The 13545-nt window shown below is 39.0% G+C and overlaps 1 protein-coding gene across 4 annotated transcripts in view; it reads right to left on the bottom strand.

Moving 5' to 3' along the window:
- The window catches only part of farp2 (FERM, RhoGEF and pleckstrin domain protein 2), a 51355-nt gene that overhangs the window by 14607 nt on the left and 23203 nt on the right, over nucleotides 1-13545 (bottom strand). For all 4 annotated transcript variants that reach the window (XM_046855670.1, XM_046855684.1, XM_046855662.1 and 1 more), the window contains exons 8-15: nucleotides 10958-11105; nucleotides 10739-10834; nucleotides 10415-10578; nucleotides 9699-9767; nucleotides 9527-9587; nucleotides 9169-9397; nucleotides 463-635; nucleotides 205-294 (exon numbers count right to left, since the gene is read on the bottom strand). In XM_046855670.1, coding sequence (XP_046711626.1) covers nucleotides 205-294; nucleotides 463-635; nucleotides 9169-9397; nucleotides 9527-9587; nucleotides 9699-9767; nucleotides 10415-10578; nucleotides 10739-10834; nucleotides 10958-11105 — 1030 coding nt within the window. The remainder of the gene's footprint in view (nucleotides 1-204; nucleotides 295-462; nucleotides 636-9168; nucleotides 9398-9526; nucleotides 9588-9698; nucleotides 9768-10414; nucleotides 10579-10738; nucleotides 10835-10957; nucleotides 11106-13545) is intronic.

Genomic DNA, 13545 nt, shown 5'->3' with positions numbered 1-13545 from the left:
CCCCCATTAGACACAGGCATCATTATTACCTTGTCTGCGTCAGTGAGTCACACAAAGCAGATACAGACAATGAAAACCATTATAGCTTTTTCATGTGCGTAACACGTTCACACATATATCCTCCTGCCGGTGACCCTCCCAAACCGCCAACCTTTACACACCCTTAACCTAAACTTTTCTTCAGGAACAGATTTGTTAGCTCACCACTGTGATAACCTCCAGGTCCTTTAGATACGTCCTCTCTGTCATCAGAATCTCTTTGGCAATAAAGTAGGCTTTATCAGTGGGATATCTCTGCAGAGAGAGACACACGATGAAACATAAACGTTAGGAAACAATGGTGATTAATGGTGAGCATAATAGTCTGGAACCTGTGCACTTTGGTCCAAACAAGCATTCTATGAATTCAGTGTAATGGCCTATGGTGTGTTTAACTTTCCCTAGACGTCAGGGACAATGTACCTTCCTCCTGAGCTCGTCTTCCTCCTCCAGTCTGGCAGTGCCGCCCTCGTTGAGAACAGGACTCGAGGGTGCCTGGCTGGGCAGACTGAGCGTGGACATCTGGAAGGACGTGGATGCACTCAGAGGGCACTTGGACCCAAAAGGAGACAACTGGGGACTGTCCATTACTGGAACTGAAAGAGGAAAAAGAAAGGAAAAAAGAAAGAAAAAGAAACAACACACAATTTATTGCTCCAGCACATACTGCACCGAATAATTCCCGTCCTGCACCGATAAATTCATCAATACTCACTGCAGTGTATTCAAACGTGTGCCATGGCTGGTTCTCAATCTGTGATTGTTTATGATGTCACACCAAATCCATTCAAAACTAATAAATCCGATCTGAATTAGGCCTAATGAATTTATCTGAAAGGTTTTTTTTAGGGTAAACCACCCTTCTGCACAAGAGTTTTTTCCTCCACAAACTTACAAAAAAAGGTTTTATTTACAAAGTAACAATATTACTAAAACTAATAATAAAAACTTCTTACTACTTCTGGTCAATGCGTAAACATTAGTCAATGTTGTAAAGCTACTGACTGATCAGATTTTAACAGAATAGTGGGGTATAATTACCCAGCCCTCAAGAAATATGAAAAAATAAATAAAAAATGGGTGGATGAGTAGTCACATGCTTTCACATGACAGCTCAGGGTAAGGCTGGATTTAACCTCAATCTAGGAAACATGCAAATAAACACAAACGAGGAGAACAAGTGGAACTTGTCAGTTTAAAGAAGCAGGTCTCACAGAAACACACACACAGATGTGATGAACAGAGCAAAGAAGGAAGAAGTCAACGCAACTTGACTCATAGGATCTTGCGTCCCCTTTCGGACAAAAAAATTTTACTCGGACGCAAACATTTGCACAAATGTCACGACAAAGGTCAATTCCGCATACTTCGTTCCTCTGATATACTTTTAAGCTCAAGTGAGAAGGGGATGGATATTAAAAGGGAGAAAAAAGGCTTACAGTCAGAGGTCACCTACCAACAAAGATTTTCAAAAACTGTCAAATTTACATTGACACATTTCAGAACAGAACAGTATGAAATCTTTACACACAGAGCAGCAGAAATCTTTACTAAAGAACAAGTGAGTCTTGAAGAAAAAGACAAAAAAAAAAGAGCAACAGAAACAGCCGAAAGAAAATGAAACGCCTTGGAAAAGGAAAGGAAAAATGACCCGGAAGTAATTCCTGAAGAGGAGGTTTATCAGGAATGCAGCCAGTCTGACCAGATGGTTTACAGTTTAACTGCTGTGTCCCTCTGGGTATGACACAAGAGACGGGGGAGGAGGATCAGACAGCGTTAAAGGCACTTGGCCAAAATCCTGCACAAACACAGAAGCAAACTCCACACAGGAAGAGCCGTAGCCGTCATCCCTCCAATCGTTAACCAGATTCTGCAAAGCTGAGAGTCGTTTCAGCCGGAGAACTGTACAGTTGTACATGGACGTCATATTTGTTCTGCTTCTCTCACAATATAAAATCTGTTCAAAAACATTCACACATACACTACACTAAATACTGTCGATCTGACACAGAATATTGTTAGTGCTCTGAAGTCAAACCGAACAAAACAATTAGACAATAATAAAACCTGCAGCGGTACAACATTCCTGACTAAAGGTGTGCCGTATTATGATAATTCACGGAAGTTGCTATAAATCTAATGATTGCTATTATTCTTGCTATATTCCACTCCCTTTTATGTTTAAATGCCGGACTGTCATAAAGAGCATTTCACTGCATGTCGTACTCTGTATGCGTGAGACAAATAAAATTAGATTTTTCTTTTTTTTTTTAACTATTAGTCATTGATTTATTGTAATTGATATTTATTGTAGCTTATAAACATACAATGAAGTGCGACACTAATACAAATCCAACTATTTAAAAGATGAGACCCTGTATTAGTTTACCACAGCATAAAGAATTATCTGAAAATCAAAAGCTGGGGCCTAGTGATGGATATTATTAGTAAAGTGATTATAATTTGCACCTTTATTTTTAATACAAAATTTACAAGGTTATTGTTTATTAGAACGGTGCCCTGGTGGTCTAGTGGTTAGGATTGGCGCTCTCACCGCTGCGGCCCAGCCATTAGGGTTGCACAAGCCAGTGCAGCCTTAGTGCCAGTCCCATACCCGGATAAATAGAGAGGGTTGCGTAAGGAAGGGCATACAGCGTAAAAACATGCCAAATCAAACATGCGGATCATCTGCTGTGGCGACCCCTAATGGGAGAAGCCGAAAGATTGTTTATTAGAACGTGTGCTCCACTGTCCTCCTGAGCATGTGACACGGCCTGCTTTAAACGCAACCCGAGTTGCACCGATACTCGCTCACACTTTAAAACAGCATCTCGAGTGTTACGTTACAATATTACGAGACACTCAGCAGCAGCAAGATATTCAGTTTGACTGGAAAAAATCTATTATCTATTATAAAAACGATACGATACACGTATCCGATAAATCGTTAAGTGTCCGATATGAATGAGGCTGTGTGATTACATGTGATTGTTCACATTGTCTCACATTGTCTGTATCGTCTTGTATAGTCCAAGCTGGATGTATAGTTTTATTTATGTCTGTACTTTGAGAGTCACTAACAGCTGGAACCAAATTCCTTGTGTGTGTCAACAAATAAACCTGATTCTGATTCCATGTTAACGTGTGACTGCAGCACTATTTCCACTTCCACTCATAAGTCCCTATTTGGTTTGTTTACAACTCTTAAGAAGAGTAACCAAATTCTTCATAGGATCAGCTCACTTTGCATCTGAAAGAACAAAAGGCAAGTCCACTGAATCGTTGTTTTATCGTCTCGTACATCGCTGTCCAGTGCTAGCACTGCTTTTATTAAGTGAACAATCCGAATACAGAGCCTAAACTTTAAGTGGGCTCAACTGGAAACCATAATATTAGTAGAAATTAGTAGAAATAAATAGCAAATTGTAACGAGTCATTACCACAATCTGATCCCACCTAGTCATTTTAGTACATGGTTAGACAATGCCTCATGTAACGACCCCTAACCTTTCAATCTTGCTAGTTTATTCTGCCTGCTTTCACTGTAATGTCTGGTGTTTACATATACTTAGGAGAAGAAGAATAAATTCACACTTCTTGGGCTTGGAGTTGCACAATCATTCTAAAAATCACAAAGCATCAAAGAGCATAACTAACCCTGCTTCCTCGATTTGATTGATGCTAAATATTTACTAGGATCCACATTTTAATGAGGGTGTATAGGTGGTGGTTATGGGGGAAAAATGTTGGTATTTAAAATAGATGTGCTAACCCTCATTTTATTGGAAGGAAGCGCACATTAGATCTCAGCCTACAGTAGTACTAGATGCAATATAGCAAGACCGAGATCATAAAAAATGAACCATGTACTTCCTTGGTCTGGCACCGTACCTGAAAGTAAAAGGTTATATGTGATGAAGCACACCTGCTCCATGATCAACACTCCAAAACAAAGCCTGCACCATTGTACAGATCATGTGGAGGTACTTCTGGATCCACAGGAACAAGCTCATTTGTGCATTTCCTGTACGTATATTTTTCAGCAGCTGCTGTGGCACAGGAAAAACAGACGCTGTCTCATCACCTTGGCATTTAATTCTGTATACTACTTACAGCCTTCGCCTTGGCTGGGAATCTGTGTCTTTACACTTTCACACAGCTACAAAAGGGCAGCACCTAAACCACAGCACCTGGCTGCAGAATAATGGCCAATTATTACTCAGCCTTTTAAGAGCACTGAAAGCATTTTCCATGCCACTGGACCGTAATCTTAAAAAAGGGAAACTCCAAGATCCAATGCTTAAAAAAAAAACAAAAAAACAAGAACTATTGCTTACAGAAAAGCAGTTAATTAGAAATATAGGAATTTCAGCATATTTATACTTTTCATTTTAATTCATAAAATTATGCATGAATTAAAGCAAGAATGAATTAATGTATTAGTTGATATGCTCTAAACATTATTTAAACAGGACATATTAGTCATGCTTGTGTCATATAAGTCGTAATAAAAAATAAAAAAACTGACAGGAAATGTTAGGGCTTAAAATTCATGTACCAAAAGGCAATTGGTTTATTTAAAAAGAACAACATCAAACACAACATGAGTACACTTTTCACATTAACTGTTATAGATCAGGCACTTAGGCTTTGTAGTGATTGTAAAATGAAGAGCTTTTAAATGAAATTAAGTGGTTTTTTTCTTTTTTGTTTTTAAAGGAAATACAATTATTAATGAAAGAAAATCAAGAAAAAGGGTGGAAAAAGAAGGGGAACAGGAAGATAATACTCAGAGCAAGGAAGATCTTATCTGTGGGTCTTCAGAAAATTGTATCTTCTTCAAAGATTTGTGCAGTGTGTATTTCTAGATTTTTAGTTAACAGACATGACTGATCAAATGCATAAGAAATGCAGCACTTTGTGATCAACTTGCTTTGATCTTACCATCCGAACACGTGTGATAGAAAGCTGTAGGGTAACTGCACGGCTCAGGGCGAGTAATATGTCTACGTGAAGAGCAGACGGCCAGACTTCATAAACACACCTTTGACCATCTTGGGTAAATCTTCTGCTGCAGCTACGGCTTCAAAGCAGCATTAAAACCCAAACAGATGTTTATCATTACAAAAGCCAGCCAGAGCACATCGGGTTCTGAAGTCAGACTGCATTCATCTATTAAGAATTTAAAGTCAATAAACTTGTTTTTGTTTGAGTCTATAGACAAGTCCAAAAACATAATTGTGTATTTTTAAGATTATTTCCAAACACAGAATTTCTCCATGCCCCAAACTCCACTAATGCCACATTGACAAAGGTCCAAGCTTGTCCAAGGGAGGAAGTAAGGAAGATGGATGGCTATATTCTGTGCCCAGTTACACTGCTCGCCCTCGCTTGTGAGAGTAGAGAGGCTTTAGGAGGAAACCACTGCACACAATCGGTGTGAAAAACAGCTTTGCCAGCTCTCAAAATGACAATGAGAATGTACTGTACTTGCCCCTAAATTAGCTAAAATAATCCACAGTCACATGGGATTTCACTCCAGCTTATTGCCTACACAAAGGTTTTCTTCATCTGTTGATTCAAGCCTTTTTATATAGATATAAAAAAAATTATAATAACGATTCATCTGTGCTATTTAGTGTATTTTGTACTGAGGTACTGGCTAGTTTACAAAACCACAGCTGAAAAGTGCTAGAAGAAATTTGCCACAGAAACGCAAACCGCAAATCTGACAACTGAATTTAGTAAAAAGTGAAATGAAAAGAAACAAAGCCAGCCTGAGCGATTTGGCGAAGTGAAATAGGAGGAAATGATACAGGAAATTAAATGGAATTTCACAGGAGACGAAATAAGGAAATGACATCATCCAGAGCGAAATCTGTAATGACAATGTTCACTCTTGTGGTTTAGATTTCAATGTACTTAAAATGCACCTCAGCCAAGAAACAAAAGGTATGTAAGCAGACTGGTCGAACCCACAAAACCGCATCTGCACCCAAATGATGTTTCCCGTTATAGCCCTGTGTAATGTCTAGTATTGCAATGTCAACTTTGATCAGTCCTTTACGTTTGATAAAAGTGAACCCTATTTCAGTTACTAAAAGCAACTCATTGAGAAACTAATGGTACAATAAGTAAACTAAAAGTTCTGATGAATTTGAATAATATAACAATTCGCTATATAATTCATTCCAAAACAGTGAGATTAAGGAAAACCTACATTTTATTATAAACAGTACCCAAATTTGTGGTACCATGAATCAATGTACTTTCAATCTGTAAGGCATCCTTAATCTTATAAATCATAAATCATTTGAGCTTAATTACTGTCTCCTATTATATCAAAGAAGGATAAAACACATTCTTCATTAAATGTTTCTCTGCAGTGTAAAATTATTGAAAGTAATTGATGACATACATTATATATATATATATATATATATATCTCTAAGGATACAGGAGTTAATACCGAACCCCATATGCAAACGGGTTGTAAACACTCCCTTCACTAAAAAAATACAGGAATGTGCTTTTAAACTACTTTTTTTTTTTTTATAGTGTCAGGAGCGTATACAAATCTCTGACACTATGCATGATTTTGCATATCATTCAATGAGCAGGTTACATTCATACTGTTGGCTTTTTTGTTGGCAGCACTCTGGTGCATTACATTCTCTAAAATAAGAAGAATTGCATTAAATCTAAGATGCTTAAATAGGTTTGCTTGGAAAGGATATATTGTGCAATAAGAATTTAAAGCTACATATAAAAAAATAATAATAATAATCACCAGCACCACAAAAAAAGAAAATAATAAAAGGCAAGTGTGACAAAGTCGGACATAAAAAAAAAAAAAAAAATACTGAACAGCAGGGGGCACTGTGGAGTAAATCAATTCCCAATACTATCACCACCACTATCAAATCTAAACCAAACTTTGGCTTAAGTTGTTTTTTTTTTTATGCACTACTGTTAGTTTTACTGCTGATTTTCAACAGTACTAAGTGGCGTGATTATAGTCAAATTCACCCCAAACACTGGAGTGGATATGTAAAGGTCAGACATTTTTGGTCTACAAAGTTTGTGGCGTCTGAAAGCCATGTGTTGATAATTAGATATTCAAGACACACAATATTGTTACTATGTTACAATATGGCTGTGTTCCAATTTATGCTTTTGAAATTTGAATGTAAAATGATACCTATTTTTCAATTTCAGTTGACTTATTTGATCATTTATTTAAAACTGTTTTAAAACGCTACCTGACTCTTTCGCTTAAAAGGACAGTTTTAGAGGACTTTATAAAAAACAACACTACATTGAGAAAACAAAATATCAGCACATGCCTTATTGGCAGCACGGCTTTGCTGCGTAGCTGCAATCTTTATACCAGCATTTTAAGACTACTTTTAAATACCTATGGTAATAGTTGACACTCAGGTCACTAAACTCTAGATTAATGAATGGGTTCATACTTCACAGTTCACTAAAAATATAAACTGCAATCATATAAAATATATTTATAAAATATCCAGCAAATAACTGCTCCACTTTTAGACTGAAATAATACATTGCGGTGGTGAATACAGAACAATAGTAGAACAGAAGAAGAATTTCTAAAGCAGTGATTCTTACACCAGTACTCAGGTTTGAGATCCACTGTACTAAACTCTAGACCATGTCAATATTCTCCTTCAAAGTTCAACACCGGAATTAAATAACTGTGGTTGTTAGTTTTCAACAGTCCGTGTTATTAGCACTATAGCCAGAATGTCAAGTATAAACCGGATTTTTAAAAAAAGCACAGAAAAGCATACAGAAGCAAACAGGAGCTGCACTTAAACTTGAGAGAGAAAAAAAATCTCATTTCAGCATCAAATCATGAGTGATTGTAGACCCAGAAGGCATGTCATGACAAGACGCAAGCTTGAACAACATAGCAAAAATTTAGGAAATCTGGACGCACCAGAAAGCAAGAAAGACTTGAGGCCAAGTGCACGATAAGAAAAGTCTGAAGGAAAATGTGGTAGCATGAGAATGATGAAAGTGCCTATTATATTCACGATAATTGTGTAGCGGCGGGGGGAAGAGAAGTGCTGTATCAAGTTTAGCATTAAAGATGACGGCATGCTTCACTTGTCACCAAGCCAATGTGTCTTTCAATTAAAAGAATATTATAAAAGTGGGTAAATTATGAACTAAAAGCCTGACATACAGGCTCACAGACCTTAAATCTGCTAGATGGCGCTTTAGTAAACCCCAATGCATTTCTTTCTAGGATATTCTGCTAGATTTAGTGGGGGGAAAAAAAAAACTACATATCAAGCTGGGTGGGTTTGGGGGGTTCTCCAAGGCTTAATGCACGAAGGTTATGACATTCAAGGAGAAAAGCTTCCATGTCTGCGGTACCAGTAAAGGGGTTGCTGTAAAAGAGGTTCTGGTCTGACATTAGGCCTCCATCTGAGCCCCAGTCGGAGTCAGATTCAGAGCTGCCATCACCAGAGCCCTCTGTGCCTGTCGGTGGACAGCTCAGCTGCTCTAGCTGGTCCACCAGCTCACTAAACTGCATAGCCGAGCTAGCCTCCGAGCGTGCAGAGCATGGTGGGAAATTGAGCATAGAGCTGGCCTCAGATAGGTTTTCAGAGCCAGGCAAACGCAGCGATGAGGAGGACAGTCCCAAATTGTCCAAAGAGCTGCACTCTGACCGGTTATTGGCCAGCGAGCTGGTCTCGGAGCGGCCGTAGGCGCCTTCGGAAAACGCATTCGAGTTTCCGTTCATTTCACTTTCGCCATATTTAAACCTGTCGCTATTTTCATTCAAGCCGAACACGTACGCTTCAGTACCACCTGCATAAAATGACATTTCAGCAGGGTCATCATCTATGAACTCCTCAGTGAACTGCAGCGGGAACGCAGGGACTGGACCGGCGCGCATAAACTCGGCCTCCAAAGACTCCAAAGGAGTAGGGAAGGCTTTCACAGCACCTGAACCAAAAATATGCATCTGACCCCGCCCACCCTCGCCCAAAGCCATGTGATCGCCATAATCATTGCCATTTTGGGAGAAGCTACTCTCTACACACAGGAACGAGGGGCTGCAGTCTCCTGCTGCCGGGTTGTATGGGGCACCTGGGAAGGCTGAGTTAGCTGGAGAGTGGATCTTTGCAGGTTCCTCCTTCACAGGGGTAGGTGGTCTCACAGGCTGCTGGAGAGAGTGGAGGTGTTGTATCTGCTGGATGTGAGGTTTGCTATTGTTATCCATCCGTACAGGAGAGATGGAAGAGTGCAGAGAGTGGAAGGAAACAGTGGCAGATGGGGGAGAACTGCAAATCTTAAGGCTGTCATTGAAGGACAGGCTCTGCAACAGACAAAGAGGAATGAAGAAAGGAAGGTACATGGGGGAAAGATTAAAAAAATAAACAATTAGCTTTGCATACAAAGTATTAAATGGTAAAAGGTTTTAGACAATATGTGCTTTGTTACTGACCTGCTTAGGAAAATCAGTGGCTAGGGAGCGAGTTGACATACGGATCTTACTGCTGTTTCTCCTATCAAAGACAATATACACAATAATAAAAAAAAGACCTTGCTTTGAATTACTTGCCGTTTTAGCATTGCTGTGTTTAAAGAGAATATGATCTTGGGCAGTAATGTCTCACCGCTGGTAGGGCGTTCTTTTCACACCGCTGTCCCGAACATACTGGACCAGCTGCTTCTGAGTTCGGCCGCTGTCATAAAACACAAAAACCTCAAATCAACAGCTATTTCCACACAAAGATAAGGCTGAGAAGAGCAATTATAATGATAGACACTGACTTTCCCTTTTACCAGGAAACATGAATGTTTTTGAGTGAATTAATTTTGATGAGATGGGTCTGATGAAATGTGTCACTCCCACAGACTCAAAAACAGGAGCTGTAGTTCTCGTTGGAAATGTAAGAGATATATATATATATATATATATATACACACACACACACACACACACACACACACACACACACACAGTGGAACCCGGTTATGTCGATGTCCTAGGGGGTCGCCAAAAAGCATCGAGGTAACCAATGATCGAGATAAACGAAAATCAATATGGCGGCAATATATTAACGTGCTTGAAATTTCTTTATGTACATGATGTGCGTTAATAAATGAGAATGTGCATGCATGTGTTTTTGGAGGGTTTTTTACACAACAGCCTTGCCGCGATTTGTTTGATGAAGGCATGCTATAAAAATACATACAGTACATGTTTATCTGTCAGGAATCCACCTGCCACGCCCCCTTCGGCCCCCTTCAGCAAACTTTTGTCCATACGGTGCATATTAGACAACAAATTGAGTTTTATGCACACTCGAACACCTCTGTATTGCATTACCTGTATCTGAAAGAAGATCCCCTGCTAAAAAGAATAGCTTTGGCTTTGGGTTGTGGTTGATCGATCAGACGAAAGAAGGCATGGTGCTCCACGCAGCTCTTCCAGAAGATCTTGCACTGATCACGACTTGCCATTAGGAACTCCAGCGTGTCCTGATGAGGACCCTGAAAGATGGACAGAGAGTACAGCACAGTCACAAAACGTTCTAGCATAAGCAGGCCGTGGTATGGGAAACATATTTGTAACTAAACATATGACTTTAAATGCTATTGGGTGCATATTTAGTAGTAAAACCAGATGCTTCTCCTAGGCTTTGGTACGCACATGGACCTCTGGGTGCAGCTTGATGAGAAATCGCTTCCTTTTGAAGCTCAGTTTGCGAATCTTGGACCAGTTGAATGTGTTGATCTTTGTGTTGCCCTATAAAAAAAACAAAAAAAAAAAAAAAAAAAAAAAAAAAAAAAAAAAAACCACATTTTAAAGAAATGGAAAAGTCTGACTAAGTGCTAATGATTACAAATATACCAGACCAGCTGTGCTCACCTGAAAGACCAGCAGACCCATGTGGGCCACTGACAGATTGATCTTGGTGCCTTCACGATCAGCTGCAGGGTGGAAACGCACACCATACATCTCCAACTTCCGGGCAATCTCCAGCACTTGGAAATCAGACTCAGCAGGTGTCTGACACCTGAATCAGAATAAAGAGAAGAATTAAAAGGTGTGCTGATCCAAGTGATATTGTTACCATGGGAACAAAATAGAAAGGTGGTCGACATTGAATTTTTTCCAAATATAACTGTGGTGGTGTCCAAATATAACTGTGGTGGTATATTGATTTGAAAACCACACAAAAAGACACGTGAACGCTTTTTCCTTCCTTTTTTTTTTACCAATGATTGCATTATTTTTTATTCAGTTTCTAAAATGTTGCTATTTAATAAAAATGATAGAAAATAAGGGATGCACCGAATTTTTAGCGGAAAATATAAACCGTAAACACGCCTTAGCGCTCAGATTACTCTCTTGCTCTGGCCGTTATCAAAGCTCTACCTAGGAAAGGGCAATCATGTCAGTGGTATAGAAGTATTTTAAAATGTATTTTAAAGCAGTAGTGTCACCACTACATCACAGCTGGACATGCATCTTGCTGACCTACCCATTGGCAGAAGCGATAATCCACTTGACTACTGGCACATGAACAAAGAGCGCTTTCCATCGCCTTGAACGGCACCAGCCGAGCACCAGCACAGAGAGTGAGAGAATAATGAGTGCAGCATTTCATGTTCTCAATTTCCTGCCAGAAAGCTGAGCAACTGTTATTTTTTGAAGAGAAACCTGCCACTTTTATTAAAATAAAAAGCGGTGCAATTTGCGATGTGCAGTTACATTCAAATTTGTGTAGCCTTCAAAACTTGGTTCTTGACTTGAGGCTACATCTGTTGTTTATAGTTTGAGGTTGCTTCTAGTTTGTATTGCTGCTGTTTTGCACAATAATTGTTACATTTTGTTATGTTAAAAAGAACTCAATGGAGAATAAAGTTTGTTCTAAAATATTTTGTTTACTACTTGGTTTGCTACTTTAGTTTTTTTCTAATTTGTTGTGACACTTCCAATAAAAAAATCAAAATGTGATTATTTTAAATCGGTCTGTAGTTTTTCAATTCAGATTAATCAAATACAGTGGTGAGCGGTCAGGGCCAGCAAAACCTTCTCTTCTGGCCTAAACACCATCAGAAGCAGACTTACATTTACAAACTAAATTCTGATATTTGTTCCATAAAATTGTATTAATTTATTCCCAACAGTTTATTCTCTTCATTTCGTAGTGTTTCTCTTGGCTGCACTGCTTCCAGTACGTTTATGTGGATGTTAGATTTTTTGTCCAATCAGATTTCAGCCTCTATGTGTTGCCATGTCAATCTAATCTGCCCAGGGCCTTCAAAGTCTGTACTGCTGGCCAGTTTACTATAGTCTCCTTAATAAATAGCTCTGTGTCCTTAACCAATCAGATTTCATATTCGCGTCACAGGGGGGGTTTTGTGGAGAATTGCTGGTTTCTATCAGCGACATGAAAGTGGTGGTATTAAGAGGTGGATTAAGTCGGGTAAGACCCACTAAAGGCCCAGGTACAAATGCACGGCCCTCCTCTGATCAAACTTTACAACATTTAAAAATCTAATATTAATACAAAAAAAAAAAAACTATTTAAAACATTTTTTAAAAAGCCATTTTAGATTTTAGTATTCCAAGTGCATAGTAAATTTTGGGTTTCGGCCCAGAATTTTCGTTCCAGTTGCATCCCTACTAGAAATCAAACATTGTGTGGTAATAAACTCCAAATAACAAAAGCAACACAAAACAAGAGTGAATGCAACACAACAACATGCTAAGGTGAAAAGCATAGTCAGAAAATATTTATTAATCTCTTCTTGGGAAAGCTTCTATTGGGCTGACCCCCTTTTCACTCAGACTTTGGCGCCTTTTCTTTTTTTCAACGTATTTGATTATTTCTGCTCTTTACTTGCGCGTGCTTTGTTGTGAAATGAAAAGGATATTGGATCAATAAAAAAAAAAAAAATAATTTTGCCAGAGTTCAGTTTGGCATTACGTTTGCACAAACAGTAACATAAAAGTCTTTGGCAGTGCAGTTCAGTTTGCAGTGCAGTTCAGTCCTAAACATTTCAGTAATTGAGCTTGGGCAAGGTTTTAAAAAATAAATAAAAATAAATCATATTTGAACAAGTGGGTTTGCCCTTACAGCAGCCTGTCTGATCTATTTTCATCACATGAGTGCAAACAGCTGGGTGTGACTGCAACAATCCAGAGTAGGACTCTGCTATGGCTATGGATAAAGGTATCCATGAGCATGTGCTTGCCAGGCTCAGGCCCAATGCCAGATTATCAGCACATTCTAATTTTACTCATCCTTTAAGCTGGGAAATCTGTTGAGGCTCCTCCCAGCAGCAGTATGGCTTATAAAGGGGTCTTAAACAGCGGATTAGATACACAGCCTGACACAGAGCTGACCTGAACCTGAACGAGTCTGGCTGTACACATACATCATCATGACCATGTCAAAGACACAGAAGAAATGATTGAAAGCTAATCAAAGCCCCAAAACTGCAGCC

The sequence above is a fragment of the Silurus meridionalis genome, chromosome 1 (assembly GCF_014805685.1).
Source record: "Silurus meridionalis isolate SWU-2019-XX chromosome 1, ASM1480568v1, whole genome shotgun sequence".
Classification (NCBI taxonomy): Eukaryota; Metazoa; Chordata; class Actinopteri; order Siluriformes; family Siluridae; genus Silurus; species Silurus meridionalis.
Note: the sequence above shows the minus strand (reverse complement) of the source record. Positions and strands in the feature narration are given on the sequence as shown.